The sequence below is a fragment of the Lithobates pipiens genome, unplaced genomic scaffold (assembly GCF_037356315.1).
Source record: "Lithobates pipiens isolate NorthernLeopardFrog02 unplaced genomic scaffold, aLitPip1_a1.2 Scaffold_16, whole genome shotgun sequence".
NCBI classification, from domain to species: domain Eukaryota; kingdom Metazoa; phylum Chordata; class Amphibia; order Anura; family Ranidae; genus Lithobates; species Lithobates pipiens.
Genome location: NW_027507748.1, coordinates 259,964,901 through 259,978,606, shown reverse-complemented (window position 1 = coordinate 259,978,606; position 13,706 = coordinate 259,964,901). Strand labels below are relative to the sequence as shown.

At 47.2% G+C, this 13,706-nt stretch overlaps 1 protein-coding gene across 4 annotated transcripts in view; it reads left to right on the top strand.

The window, feature by feature from the left end:
- The window catches only part of AMPD2 (adenosine monophosphate deaminase 2), a 304,820-nt gene that overhangs the window by 77,990 nt on the left and 213,124 nt on the right, over positions 1–13,706 (top strand). Inside the window, exon 1 of one of the 4 annotated variants that reach the window (XM_077481335.1) lies at positions 4,869–5,262. The exons of 2 other annotated variants lie outside the window; for them this stretch is intronic. In XM_077481335.1, the coding sequence (XP_077337461.1) occupies positions 5,241–5,262 (22 nt within the window). In that variant the 5' untranslated portion in view covers positions 4,869–5,240. Of the gene's footprint in view, positions 1–4,868; positions 5,268–13,706 lie in introns of those variants that run through there. One more of the 4 variants, XM_077481336.1, reaches the window with a different exon arrangement.

Sequence of the window (13,706 nt, the reverse complement as noted above, 5' to 3'; positions counted from 1 at the left end):
CTCCCCAGAACCTATTCCACATGCCAGGTGAGACGTTGCCATGCCGTGCTGCGTCTGTTGTGCCTGGAAGCAAAGAGCCACACTGGCCCGGCACTCCTTTCAGCTTTGCGTTCACAGGCAGATGAGTGGCTAACACCGCTCAATTTGACAGTTGGTAAAGTGGTGTGTGACAACGGTGCCAATCTGCTTAGCGCATTGAAACAGGGCAAAATCACGCACGTGCCGTGCATGGCACACGTCTTAAACTTGGTCGTGCAGCGATTCCTTGTCAAATACCCTGGGGTCCAGGACATCTTGCGGCAGGCAAGGAAAATCTCGGCCCATTTCAGAAGATCTTACACGGCCATGGCTCGCCTTGCTGACATTCAGCGGCGACACCATCTGCCGGTCAGACGTCTTATTTGCGATTGCCCGACGCGATGGAACTCAACCTTCTATATGCTTGATAGGCTGCTCCAGCAGAAACGTGCAGTTAACGTCTACCTGTATGAACTCTGCGAAAGAAACGGTTCTGGGGAGCTGGGTTTTTTTTCACCGCGCCAGTGGCTGCTCATGCGCGACACATGCAGACTTCTGCGGCCATTTGAGGAGATCACCAAACTGGTCAGTCGCAGCCATGGCGCCATCAGTGACATGGTACCTTATGCCTTCTTTCTGGAGCGTGCATTGCGTCGTGTCATTGATCAGGCTGTGGAGGAGCAGGAGCGGGAAGATGAGGAAGTCGCAATGCTGGATGAATTCCCAGGGGGGGCTACTCTATCTGAGACAAGTCAACAACAGGAGTCTGATGAGGAGTCAGAGGAGGATGGTGCCGGGGCGGATGAGCAGGAGCAAGAAGAGCATGCTTTAAACCTTTCTGGGATCCCTGTTGTGCGAGGATGGGGAGAGGAGAATGAAGAGGACGACATTATCCTGGATGATGAGCAGGAGCCAGGCCACCACACCGCTTCCACTTTAGTGCAAATGGGGGCCTTCATGCTCCAGTGTTTTAATAGGGACCCCCGTATAAAAAGCATGAGGGTCAAGGACCAGTACTGGGTGGCAACGTACTTAGACCCCCGGTACAAACACAAAATGGCGGAAATGTTACCGCCGTCGCAGAGGGCTGTCAGAATGCAGCACTTCCAGGCCTTGCTTCGAGAAATGCTGCATTCTGCTTTTGCGTGCGCTGGCAGAGGAGCAATTCCCACTCCCAGAGAAGGATTTGCGGGTACCAATCCAACAGCGCCTGCAAGAAGAGGCCGGTTTGAAGATGTGTTGGTGACTTCGGATATGAGGTCATTCTTTCAGCCGACCCATCGACAGGTGTCATCCGGATCCAGCATCAGGGAACGCCTAGACCGTCAGGTGTCCGACTACATTGGGTTAACGGCCGATGTGGACGCTCTGAGGAGTGATGAACCCCTAGACTACTGGGTGGGCAGGCTTGACCTCTGGCCAGAGCTTGCCCAATTTGCAATCGAACTGTTGGCTTGCCCCTCATCCAGTGTCCTGTCCGAAAGGACGTTCAGCGCAGCAGGGGGGATTGTGACCGATAAGCGTACTCGCCTAGCTCACCACAGTGTTAACTACCTCACATTTCTAAAAATGAATGAGGCATGGATCTCGGAGGAATTCAACACATGTGACCAGTAGACCATGTATATGTCTATAAACTATTTTTTTAATCAAGCACACAGACCTTCTTAATTCATTTGGCTCACTTCCTTGACCCAAAAAAGCACACCGTACTATATGCCCCTACCCTCCTCTTTGAAGAGGTTGAGCGGTGTCATATTTCTACTGGGGCTGCTTATGATATCCCTGTGCTGTGCTGACTTCCTCCTGGGGGTTCTTATTATGAAGGGATCACACTATCCCTGTGCTGTGCTGACTTCCTCCTGGGGGTTCTTATTATGAGGGGATCACACCATCCCTGTGCTGTGCTGACTTCCTCCTGGGGCTGCTTACGGTGCTGCTGTCAGTGCTGTATGTCACGGTGCTGCTGTCAGCGCTGTATGTCACGGTGCTGCTGTCAGCGCTGTATGTCACGGTGCTGCTGTCAGCGCTGTATGTCACGGTGCTGCTGTCAGCGCTGTATGTCACGGTGCTGCTGTCAGCGCTGTATGTCACGGTGCTGCTGTCAGCGCTGTATGTCACGGTGCTGCTGTCAGCGCTGTATGTCACGGTGCTGCTGTCAGCGCTGTATGTCACGGTGCTGCTGTCAGCGCTGTATGTCACGGTGCTGCTGTCAGCGCTGTATGTCACGGTGCTGCTGTCAGTGCTCTGTATTACGGTGCTGCTGTCAGATGCCTCTATCACGGTGCATGTGTCATTCCGGTATGTCACGCTGCTGGTGATCATCTCCTGCACCCTCTTCTTTGCCTACCCTGGTCCCTGACCTTCCCTCTCCTCCATTGCCTTCATTAGCTCCATAGTCCTGAATTGTTAGAACAATTTCCCAAATAAAATAAAAATGCTTGTAGTTATCGATCCCAAATTCACCTCATACATGTATTATGTCATTGTCCAGATGGTGGGACTACGTTTTACCCCCTAATAATTACCACGTGGCCGCAAATTCGACATGAAGGTTTGCAAAGTTCGCCTCCCATTGAAGTCAATGGGGCCCGCGGCGAACGGTCGGTTTCGCGAACGTTTGGGTCCGTTCGCATTTCGCGTTCGCGAAACGTCCCGTCGGAAGTTCGTCCATCACTACTCACCACCTGTCAACACACACTTGGATCGTTTTTCAGAGGAGCAGCAGTGCCTGCAGTACTTTTGAATGAGCCTTTAGTTGCATTCAGCAGTGGCACCCTTAGGGCTTGTTCACACGTAAAGTTAGGGGTGGTGGTAAAACAGCAGGAAATAATAGAAGTCCATGGCTAAGTGCAGTAAACCTGCAGGAAAGCTACAGGTACACTGTACTGTACCTGCAGTGTGGGTAAACCACAGCACATCAGTGTGAAAGCAGCCCTATAATATTATGCCCGGTGTATTGCTTCACACTGACCTGAAGATCTCTTCTTTCCGGCTTCTGGCACCACTTAGGAGACCACTAGCCAGCATAAGAGGTGGAGTACAGTTGATATCACTCCACATGGGACAGGAGCCAGCACTACAGAGGAGACATCGGCTTATGTGGCTCCCTACTACACCTCTGCATTGCACTCTGTTTGATGCTCTGCTTTAGACCCCTTTCACACTGAGACACCCCAGGCATCAGCGGTAAAGCGTCGCTTTACCATCATTTTAGCAGCGCTATTTGGCTGCTTGTGGGGCGGTTTTAACCCCCGCTAGCAGCCGAATATGTAGCTGTCCCAATTGGATAGATTGATAGCAGCGCAGCCATTGGCTCCCACTGCTATCAAACAAATCTAATGACGTGGCGTCGGGGGGGCGAGTCCTGCATTCTGTATGAATGGACACAGATGCAGGACTTGGGTACGTGCCTGCATGGGTGTCCACTAAGGAGAGCCCTTCTCCACTGTGGACACTTGATGCTGGGTGGAGCCACCAGCGCCACCGTGGGACCCCAGAAGAGGAGGTTCGGATCACTCTGTGCAAAACGAACTGCACAGTGGAGGTAAGTATGACATTTTTTTAAACAAACAAGGGTTTACAACTTCATTTATTGTTGCCTACCCCTGCCCTAAAGGTTTAGCGCTGAGCAGTGCAGGGTGTAGCAACATGGCCTCCGCCACCTTCCTACTGTTGGCATCCAGTTTCTTTCAAAATGTAACATCCATTGGGGGACACAGTGGTGTAGTGGGTAGCACTCTCACCTAGCAGTAAAAAGGGTCGCTGGTTTGAATTACAACCACGACACTACCTGCCTGGAGTTTGCATGTTCTCCCTGTGCCTGTGAGGGCTTCCTCCAGGTACTCTAGCTTCCTCCCACACTCCAAAGACATGCAGGTAGGTTAATTGGCTTCTGTCCAAAATTGGCCCTAGTATATGAATGGGGACCTTGGATTGTGGGCTTGAGGGTAGGGACTGATGTGAGTGTGCAATGTACAGGGATACGGACAACTGTAGACACTCACTCAGGTTGAACTGGATGGACTGGTGTCTGTATTCAACCTTATTTACTATTTAACTATCCAAACACAATCCCAGTTGTCAATATACTATATGTATTTATATACGCTCACGTTACTGCTAAAATTACTCTGAAATTCAAGACCAAGCTGGGTGTAGTAAGATGTCCGCTGCCTTCTTCTGACTACAGGTGTTCTGTCAGATGAGCAAACCTAGTAGCGGTGGGACGCCTGCGCAAGCTGACAGAATGTCACTTCCGTTACCTAATCCGATGGGTCGCCCATTCTGATGGACCACCCTTTTGCTTTCGGAGCTGCCTTCATTTTTGTAGCACAGATTCAACAAGGTGTTGGAAACATTCCTCAGAGGTTTTGGTCCATATCGGCGCGATGGCATATGTAAAGCACGGTGTCAATTGACGGCGCTATGTAACCACCTATAATAAATAAAGAAATGTGCACACAGGCTTACAGAAGGGTGTTTTTACAGGCTGAAAAAAAAGCACAATGCCTCTATAAGCAGTTTTCCTATTTAGGTTCCGTGTGCACGAGGCCTGAAAATAAACGAGTTTCCTTTTCATGTTTTTGTCATGTGTAGGCTTTGAACTAAATAGGGTAAAGCTCCTAATTCCTGTGACTTATTATTAGTCCAGGATGAGACCAGGTGCTATAGAAAGAATGGCTCAGCCACTATTCCAATCCCTCTGGAGCAGCTGCTGAGTTAACGTGCTGTATGGTGCTCAGAGCAGCATCCTTCTCCTCAGTCCTGGCCTCCTCCTCAGTCCTGGCCTCCTCCTCGTGACGTGTCTCTCTCATCCACTGACCTTGCAGCTGCTCTTACATAACATGTCTCTGTAGCGTCTCCTTCACGGAGGCTCCTAACACAGTGGCCGCATTGTGCCTATAATATCTTCATCACTCTCCTGCCTTTCCCTATCCCGTCATGTACTAAGCACAGAGGGCCACTTCCTCTTTCAGCTCTTCTGTGTTCTTCATCCCCCTCCTGAATCCCTAACCATTGCACCCTTTCCTCTCTGTCACACCCCCCTTTTTTTCTCTTTCTCCTCGGTCTGCAGCTGATCTTTGCTTTTCAGCCGTTCACCCCCCCCCTTCTGACAGAACACTTGGTACAGTCGTCACAGGTTATTTAGGACTCTCATCTAGTCTGCGGCTTGGACTGTTCCACTTCGTAGAGACGCGGAGGGGGAGACAACCGGCTCTATGCATCAATTCTGGAACAGCTGTACGGTCAGTTCCAACTCCCGGGAAAGATGGGGCTTTCCTGTAAAGAGGATAACGACACGGGGGAGGGGGAGCACGGCAGATAGAACGGGGGACGGAGGAGTGCCAGGTAGAGGGGGGAATGGTGCAGGAGCAGGAGAGAGGAGCTGGACTGCAGGGACAGCAGTTGTTGAGGGGTACAGAATAGAGGGGTCCAGGAGGACCTGACAAGAGGGGCTGTCACTGGAGAGGTCCCTCATGACAGCACCTAGGTGATGCCACTGTTAGAGAAGACCTCGCCATTTTACCTTTATTTATTTTATTTTATGCATTATTTAGCATTATTATAATTATTATGCATTATTATTATTTCCCCTATACATTGTAAAGCGCTGTGTAAACTGTTGGCGCTATATAAATTGTGAATAATAATAATAATAATAATAATTTGGATCTTTTTATGAGTTGTGTGTTACACAGACGCAGAGGGATCTTCTAGATCAGGGGTCTCTAAACTTTCTAAACAAAGGGACAATTTATTGTCCTTTAGACTTTAGGGGGGGGGGGGGGGGCAAACTGTGGACAGCGGGAGAGGAAATTTTCTTGGCATCAGTGGGAGTAAACATCCCCACATTTGGTACTAGTGCGAGGAATAGTGTCCCATTGTTGGTGTCAGTAGGAAAATTGTGCCCCATTGTTGGTGTTAGTAAGAGAAATGGTGCCCCATTGTTGGTGCCAGTAGAAGAAATGGTGTCAGTAGGAGAACTGGTGCACCCTTGTTGGTGTCAGTAGGAGAAATTGTGCCCCATAGTTGGTGTCAGTAGGAGAAATGGTGCCCTGTTGTTGGTCTCAGTAGGAGAAATGGTGCCCCCTTGGTATCAGTAGGAGAAATGGTGCCCCATTTTTGGTGTCAGTAGGAGAAATAGTGCCCTATTTTTGGTATCAGTAGGAGAAATGGTGCCCCATTATTGGTGTCAGTAGGAGAAATGGTACCCTGTTGTTGGTGTCAGTAGGAAAAATGGTGCCCCCTTGGTGGTGTCAGTAGGAGAAATGGTGCCCCATTATTGGTGTCAGTAGGAGAAATGGTGCTCCCTTGGTATCAGTAGGAGAAATAGTGCCCCATTTTTGGTGTCAGTAGGAGAAATGGTGCCCCCTTGGTATCAGTAGGAGAAATGGTGCCCCATTTTTGTTGTCAGTAGGAGAAATGGTGCCCCCTTGGTATCAGTAGGAGAAATGGTGCCCCATTTTTGGTGTCAGTAGGAGAAATGGTGCCCCCTTGGTGTCAGTAGGAGAAATGGTGCCCCCTTGGTGGTGTCGGTAGGATACATGGTGCCCCATTATTGGTGTCAGTAGGAGAAATGGTGCCCCCTTGGTATCAGTAGGAGAAATGGTGCCCCATTTTTGGTGTCAGTAGGAGAAATGGTGCCCCATTTTGGGTGTCAGTAGGAGAAATGGTGCCATATTTTTGATTTCAGATGGCAGAATAGTGTCTTATATCAGTGGGAGTAATAGTGCACCAAGGGCCAGATAAAGGCAAGCAAAGGGCCACATCTGGCCCCTGGGCCGAAGCTTGGAGACCACTGTTCTACATCAAATAGAAGGGAAATCATAAAGAAAAATAATTTTTTTTTTCAGATGACATCTCTAAGGGTGACCATACAAGGAACAATTTGTGTTTATATACATACTTGTTATCTATTATTGGTTTATTGTCCAAGATTGAAAAGACTGTTTGATACGCTGTACACTTAAAGTGATCGCAAAGTTTCGTTTTTTTGTTGTTGTTTTCTTTAAATAACAAATATGTTATACTTACCTGCTCTGTGCAAGGGTTTTGCACAGAGCAGCCCCAAGCCTCTTCTTCTGGGGTGCCCCGGTGGAGCTCCTGGGGACAAGCGTGTGGGTGCGCTCATGAGGCCCGCTGCTGTGTTCATTGACACAGACAGCAGGACTCGGCCCCGTCCACGGCTCCCATGTCACTGGATTTGATTGACCGCAACGAGAGCCAATGCTATCAATCTATCCAATGAGGACAGAGACAGCAGCTGGAGCTGCTGGGCTTGTGCTTGTTGATGGAACGATCGGGTTCAGGTAAGAAAAAGGGGGGCTGCTGCAGCACAGAAGGTTGCTCATCTTAATGTATAGGATGCATTAGGGTGAAATATCTTGAGACTTTACAACTCCCTTAGGCTGGAGTCACACGAGGCATTTTTAGTGCTTTCTGCATTTTGCAGATTTGCGCTACAGTCTATTTATCATGGTTTCCTATGGAACACGTTCTGTAGAGCAAATCTGCAAAATGCAAAAAGCACAAAAAATGCCACAGGTGAGAATCCAGCCTTAGACCCCTTTCACACAGGAGGCGTTTTTCAGGAACTTTAGTGCTAAAAATAGCGCCTGTAAAGTACCTGAAAAATGCCTCACCTGCAGTCCAAGTGTGAAAGCCCGAGTGCTTTCACACTGGGGTCTCCACTGGCAGGATGTTAAAGTCCTGCAAGCAGCATTGAAATCAATGGGCAGCGCCGCGGAAGTGCCTGCCTCTGTGCTTTAAAAGCTCCCCGCTAGCGGCTGGAAAGCGCCTCTAAAGCAACGCGGTACAGCACCGCTAAAACTAGGGGCGCTTTGCCGCTAACGCAGCTGTGCCGTAGGTGAAAGGACTCTTAAAGTGTTTTTCCCGTTTTACTAAGTTTCACATCTCTAAATGCTAATGTGAAATCATCCAGCACTGATTTAAAAATATATATATATATATATATATGTTTCGGGTTTACTTTACCCTTTTTGTGTCAACTTCCTGGTTCTCCTGAAGGCACTGAAGGATCTTCCTTCAGGGAGATCCTGTACTAAAGTCCTCTTGAACCAGAAGTGGGAACGAGTACCTGTCAAAATCAGGAACTCGCTCCCTTCCAAAAGGTGGCAAATGTGGCAGCGGAGGTGGGGATGAGGCAGACAAGCGGAGCTTCCCCTTTTGGGTGGAGCTCTGCTTAAGCTGGACAGACTTCATCTCATGCTTACACTGCACAGCAAGAGAGTCATTTGCCGTTGAAAAAAACCTTTCTCCCCTATGATCTCATGAGATCTCGGGGGGAAGGCTTTTTTTTTTTAAAGTAAAGATGAGTGTAATGCTATACTGTACATGAGCAAAACGAGATGTCATGCATTCTATCTTGGACAACATAATTAAAGGGATTTTGAAGGATAATATTTTTTGTTTGAAAATAATATAGGGTATACTTACCTGCTCTGTGCATATGACCTCCTCTTTGGCAGTCCCCCGCCGCAGGCGCTGTCTACATCTTCCTCTGGGTGCGAAGAGGGCACCCGTGCATGCGTGCCCGAGAGCCAGTCTGTGCTCATCAATACACACAGTGACAGTAAAACATGCCCTGCTCCCTCCTCACTGGAGTTTGACTGGCAGCAGTTTCCGTTTCTACTGTGAGTTGCAGTGCTGCAGCCAGGACAGCAGTGGATTTTTGGAGGAGCCAGGTAAGTATTTAGGGATGGGGGTAAAACTGATAGTGGGGAGCTTTTTACCTTGATGCAGGCAATGCATTAGGTATAAAAAGGTTTGACTTGATGATGGTGCGGGAGCAGGGACACTGGCTGCACAGAGGCAGCCTGAAAAAGGAGTCCATAGGATAGAAAGGCAGGGTGGACATAGGTGAGTGTGCTTATTTATATTTAATGTATTATATATTATTGACATTTTTTGTGGAGTGGGGGTGGCAGAAGAAACCTCTTTAATGACTACATTGAATTATCCACTTTCCACAATCATTTCAATGAAATTGGTAATTTTTGCTTGAAAAATCAATCGATAACACAGTATGCATCTTTTAAGGTCATGAAGCATGTTACAATCTCACCATGTAATACTGGGACCTGCCTAAAGAAGAACTAAACCCTTCTATCCTTTACAACCCAGGAAGATGGCATCTTAGACTCTGTTTGATCTACAGTTACCCGGTGCTGCATGGTTATGACAATAGCCATTTGATGGCGTGACAGTTCAAGAGCACAAGGAATCATGATAGCTATTATTTATGGAATACCTTGTTTTGTGAAACAGTTAAAGCAGTTGAAAACCATTCCATATATCCAGTGAAGTAAATGGCCTCAGTTGATACACAGATGAAACAAATCCTCCTACATGCGTTGTACCTGGTTATCTGTGGCCATTTGTAAATTGTTCTAAATAAACACAGATTAAATTATTTTTTTCTCAGCAGTGGGTGGGGATCTGAAGTCTCATGCTTCAGATCACAGTGAGGAGAGCTTGGAGCCCTGATTGGAGGGAAGGGACCCCCTTCACACAGCTGAGGATATCAGTCATAGACTGTGTGCTGAAGCTCTACTTCCCATTACCTTTTTACCTCTTGTCAGGAAAAGCCTTCAGAAGTGACTCATGCAGATACCAAAGGAACCAAGCTGCAGAGCGAAATCAAACTCAGTGCTTTGGATAGAGACAGGTACGCAGTTTAGAAGGATGTGCTTTGTTCATATATGTGAGGTTTACAACCACCTTAAAGAGGAAGTAAACCCTGATGGGTTTACTTCCTCTTTGATTCCCTGCAAAGGTAAAGCATAATGGACTACTATGCATCACATAGTAGTCCATTATGTGTCACTTACCTGACACAGGAGCCAGCAAAGTCACCGCTGTCCTCTGTAGTTCCGAGCGTCCATCTTCTTGGTGGGTCTCCGTGGGTCTCACTGCTCCAGCGCTGTGATTCGCCGGAGCAGCGATGACGTCACTCCCGCGCATGCGCACGGGAACCGACACTCGCGGCATATCGCCGCGATCTGCGGCTTACCCAGTGCGCCTGCGCACCACTGTCTACGGCGCATGCGCCATAGACAGAGGTGGCTGTCTTCAGGTAAATATCTCCTAAACCGTGTAGGTTTAGGAGATATTTCTTGGACATACAGGTAAGCCTTAATCTAGGCTTACCTGTAGGTCAAAGTGGTTTGTAAGGGTTTACAACCACTTTAAATCAATGGGTTTAGTTCCACTTTAATTTATCCAATCAGACAGGCCCTTGCACTACATAATTGCTGGCAGATCTAAAGGAGGTTGTACAGTCAGATCAGGGCCAGTGCTACCACTGGGCAATCTAGGCAACCACTTAGGGCACACTGCTGCCTAGGGGCGCCCAGCCACTGGTTTCCCTGTGCATCTGCAGGCTGCAGCATGTAACTAACTCAGCCTCAGGCAGGTCAGGCAGCTGCTCCATCCGACCGGTAGTGTAATTAGAGGCGCAGTGCAGCACTGGAGCCAGCGCTAGAGGAAGCAGAGCCGATGCCTGTAAAGCACCATCTCCTGTCACATGGGCAGGGCAAAGGGGGTGGGGTCAGGGGTAAAGCCAAGGGGGGCGACAAAATTAGGTTTTTGCCTAGGGTGTAAAAAAATCCTTACACCAGTCCTGAATCAGATTGTAACGTGTGTTGTGCTTTAGATAATTCATGGATCCAATCTTATTGTCCTATTATGTGAAGAATTGTTTGGTCAGATTGTTAAATTCTAGGCACCATTAGGATTGAGGACAGATTTGGCATAGGTGAACTGCAGGCATGCAGAAGCAGTAAAGCCATGGTGGTGATAAGAAACAGTTGCTCAGCATTAGGATATGGCCTTGTTCCCACGGGTTTACTGCAGCATATGCTTGTGCGAGGGCCATGTTTACCTGCATGGGATTCACAGGTGTTCTGAATGCAGACAGGGTGCATTCGGGGCCATGCACTCACATGGGCGTTAAATTAGGAGCAGGGGCTGTATCTCAATTGACATGAATAGAACTGCGTGCACAGGGATACATGGAACCTGTGCACCTCTGTGTGGGTAATCACCACCATCACACAGTGATGGCTAGTCTCTGGTATATAGAGAGAGTCCTTTGTTTAAATACAGTGTATGGCGGACATGGAATTTAAATACAAATACAAAGCTGGTTTAATACAATCAGATTTTATTTCCCAGTGAATAACGTCTTTATTACTGTTGTACCATCCATTACCAAGCCAGTGGCTTTAAAACCTTTTGCTGTCAGAGCTGTTTTTGCATGCATATTATAATAATCTTAGGCTTGAAGAATAATCAAATCTTGAAAATTATATATTTTCTGGAAGAAGGAACCTTGAAGAATAAAATCGCGGTAGCACAATTTTTTTATGTTACACAATTAGTGCTACTGTTTTTCAGTAAAGAATACACTAAAGTTAGTTTAACCACTTGCCTACAGGGCACTTTCACCCCCTTCCTGCCCAGGCCAATTTTCAGATTTCAGTGCTGTCACACTTTGAATGATAATTGCCGTTCATACTACACTGTAACCATGTGAAATTTTTAATCACGGTTTTTTATTTTTTACAAAAAAAGACCAAAATTTTGAGAAAAAAAGTTTTTCTTAGTTTCTGTCAGTAAATTTTATAAATAAGTAATTTTTCTCCTTCACTGATGTGCACTGATGAGGTGGCACAAATGGGCACTGATAGGCTGCACTGATGAGGTGGCACTTATAGGCACTGATGAGGCAGCACCTATGGGTACCGATTAGGTGGCACTGATGAGGAGGCACTAATATGTGGCACTTATGATAGGTGGCACGGATATATAGCACTGATGATCACTGATAGGCAGTACTGATGGGCACTGGTAGGGGGCACGGATAGGTGGCATTGATGGGCAGCACTGGTGGGCACTGATAGGCGGCACTGGTAGGGGGCACAGATAGGTGTCATTGATGGGCGGCACTGATGGGCATTGAAATTCAGCACTGACTGGCATCACAAATGGGCACTTGTGGGCATTAATTGCTGGCACTGGCAGGCACTGATTGCTGGCACTGGTAGCACTGTATCGTAATCAGGACACTGATGATCAGTGCCTTAATAACATGTCTGGATGTCCCCTGCATGAAGATGCCACTGATCGGCTCTCCTCACCACACACTCTTGTCAGTGTGAGGCGATGAGAGCCGATTACCAGCATTTCCGTGTTTACATGTGACCCCCTGTGATTAGACACAGCCGATCACATGGTTAAAGAGCTGTGGCTCTTTACAGAGATCGGGGTCATGCCGTGCAACACATCGCAGCTACGATCGTGACCCGTGATCGGGAGCGCCCGTTTGGGTGCGCCATCATATGACATTCACCCGGAACGAGAGCCACACCGCCTCTCCTTCATTTGACGGTGGGCGGGCGGCAATCGGTTAAATGCACACAAATGCATATGATGCCGTATATTACCCATTTCTGGTAAAATAGGAAAAGATCAGGTTATGCTGAGAAAATAGATATCCCACATGTCAAGCCTTAACATTTCGCATGCCCGTGCAACTGTGACAAATTTGCTTCAAAAGCTCTTACAGGTCATTCATTTAGAATTAAAGGATAACTAAACCCAAGAACAAAAATACAATATATTGCATATTACAGTTCCTAGATGTGGTGCAAGGCCATATATATTTTTTTCCTGGGGGAGAGGTTCTTTTTCAGACTCCTAGAGGAAAATAATTAGGCGGAGCCACAGCAAACTACGTTCTGACAGGTGGCAGGAGCAGCTGATGTAAGTGTTTCTGGTGAGCAGCAATTGTCAGCGGAAGCTGCGGTGCCCCCAATACTCTTGAAGAATCTATGTCCCTGATGTGGTAGCTTTCTTTTTTTCATAGTAAAAACATTTTTTGCAAATATGGAAAATACAGTGCCTTGGAAAAGTATTCACAACCCTTGACATTTTCCACAAGGTTTTTTATTGGGATTTTATGTGATAGACCAACACAAAGTGGCACATAATTGTGAAGAGAAAGGAAAATGATAAATGATTTTCAAATGTTTTTACAAATATCTGAAAAGTGTGGTGTGCATTTGTATTCATCCCCTTTACTCTGATACACCTAACTAAAATCTGGTGGAACCAATTGCCTTCAGAAGTCACCTAATTAGTAAAAAGAGTCCACTTGTGTGTCATTTAATTTTAGTATAAATACAGCTGTTCTCTGAAGCCCTCAAGGGTTTATTAGAGAACAAGAGAACATAAGTGAACAAACAGCATAATGAAGGCCAAGGAACACACCAGACAGGTCAGGGATACAATTGTGTAAAAGTTTAAAGCAGGGTTAGTTTATAAAGAAAATTCCACTCTTTGAACATCTCACGGAGCACGATTCAATCCGTCTTCCAAAAATGGAAAGAGTATGGCACAACTGAAAATCTACCAAGACATGGCTGTACACCTAAACTGACAGGCCGGACAAGAAGAGCATTATTCAGAGAAGCAGCCAAGAGGCCCATGGTAACTCTGGAGGAGTTGCAGAGATCCACAGCTCAGGTGGGAGAATCTGACCACTATTAGTCATGCACTCCACAAATCTGGCCTTTATAGAAGCATGGCAAGAAGAAAGCCATTGTTGAAAGAAAGCCATAAGAAGTCCCATTTGCAGTTTGCGAGAAGCCATGTGGGGACAC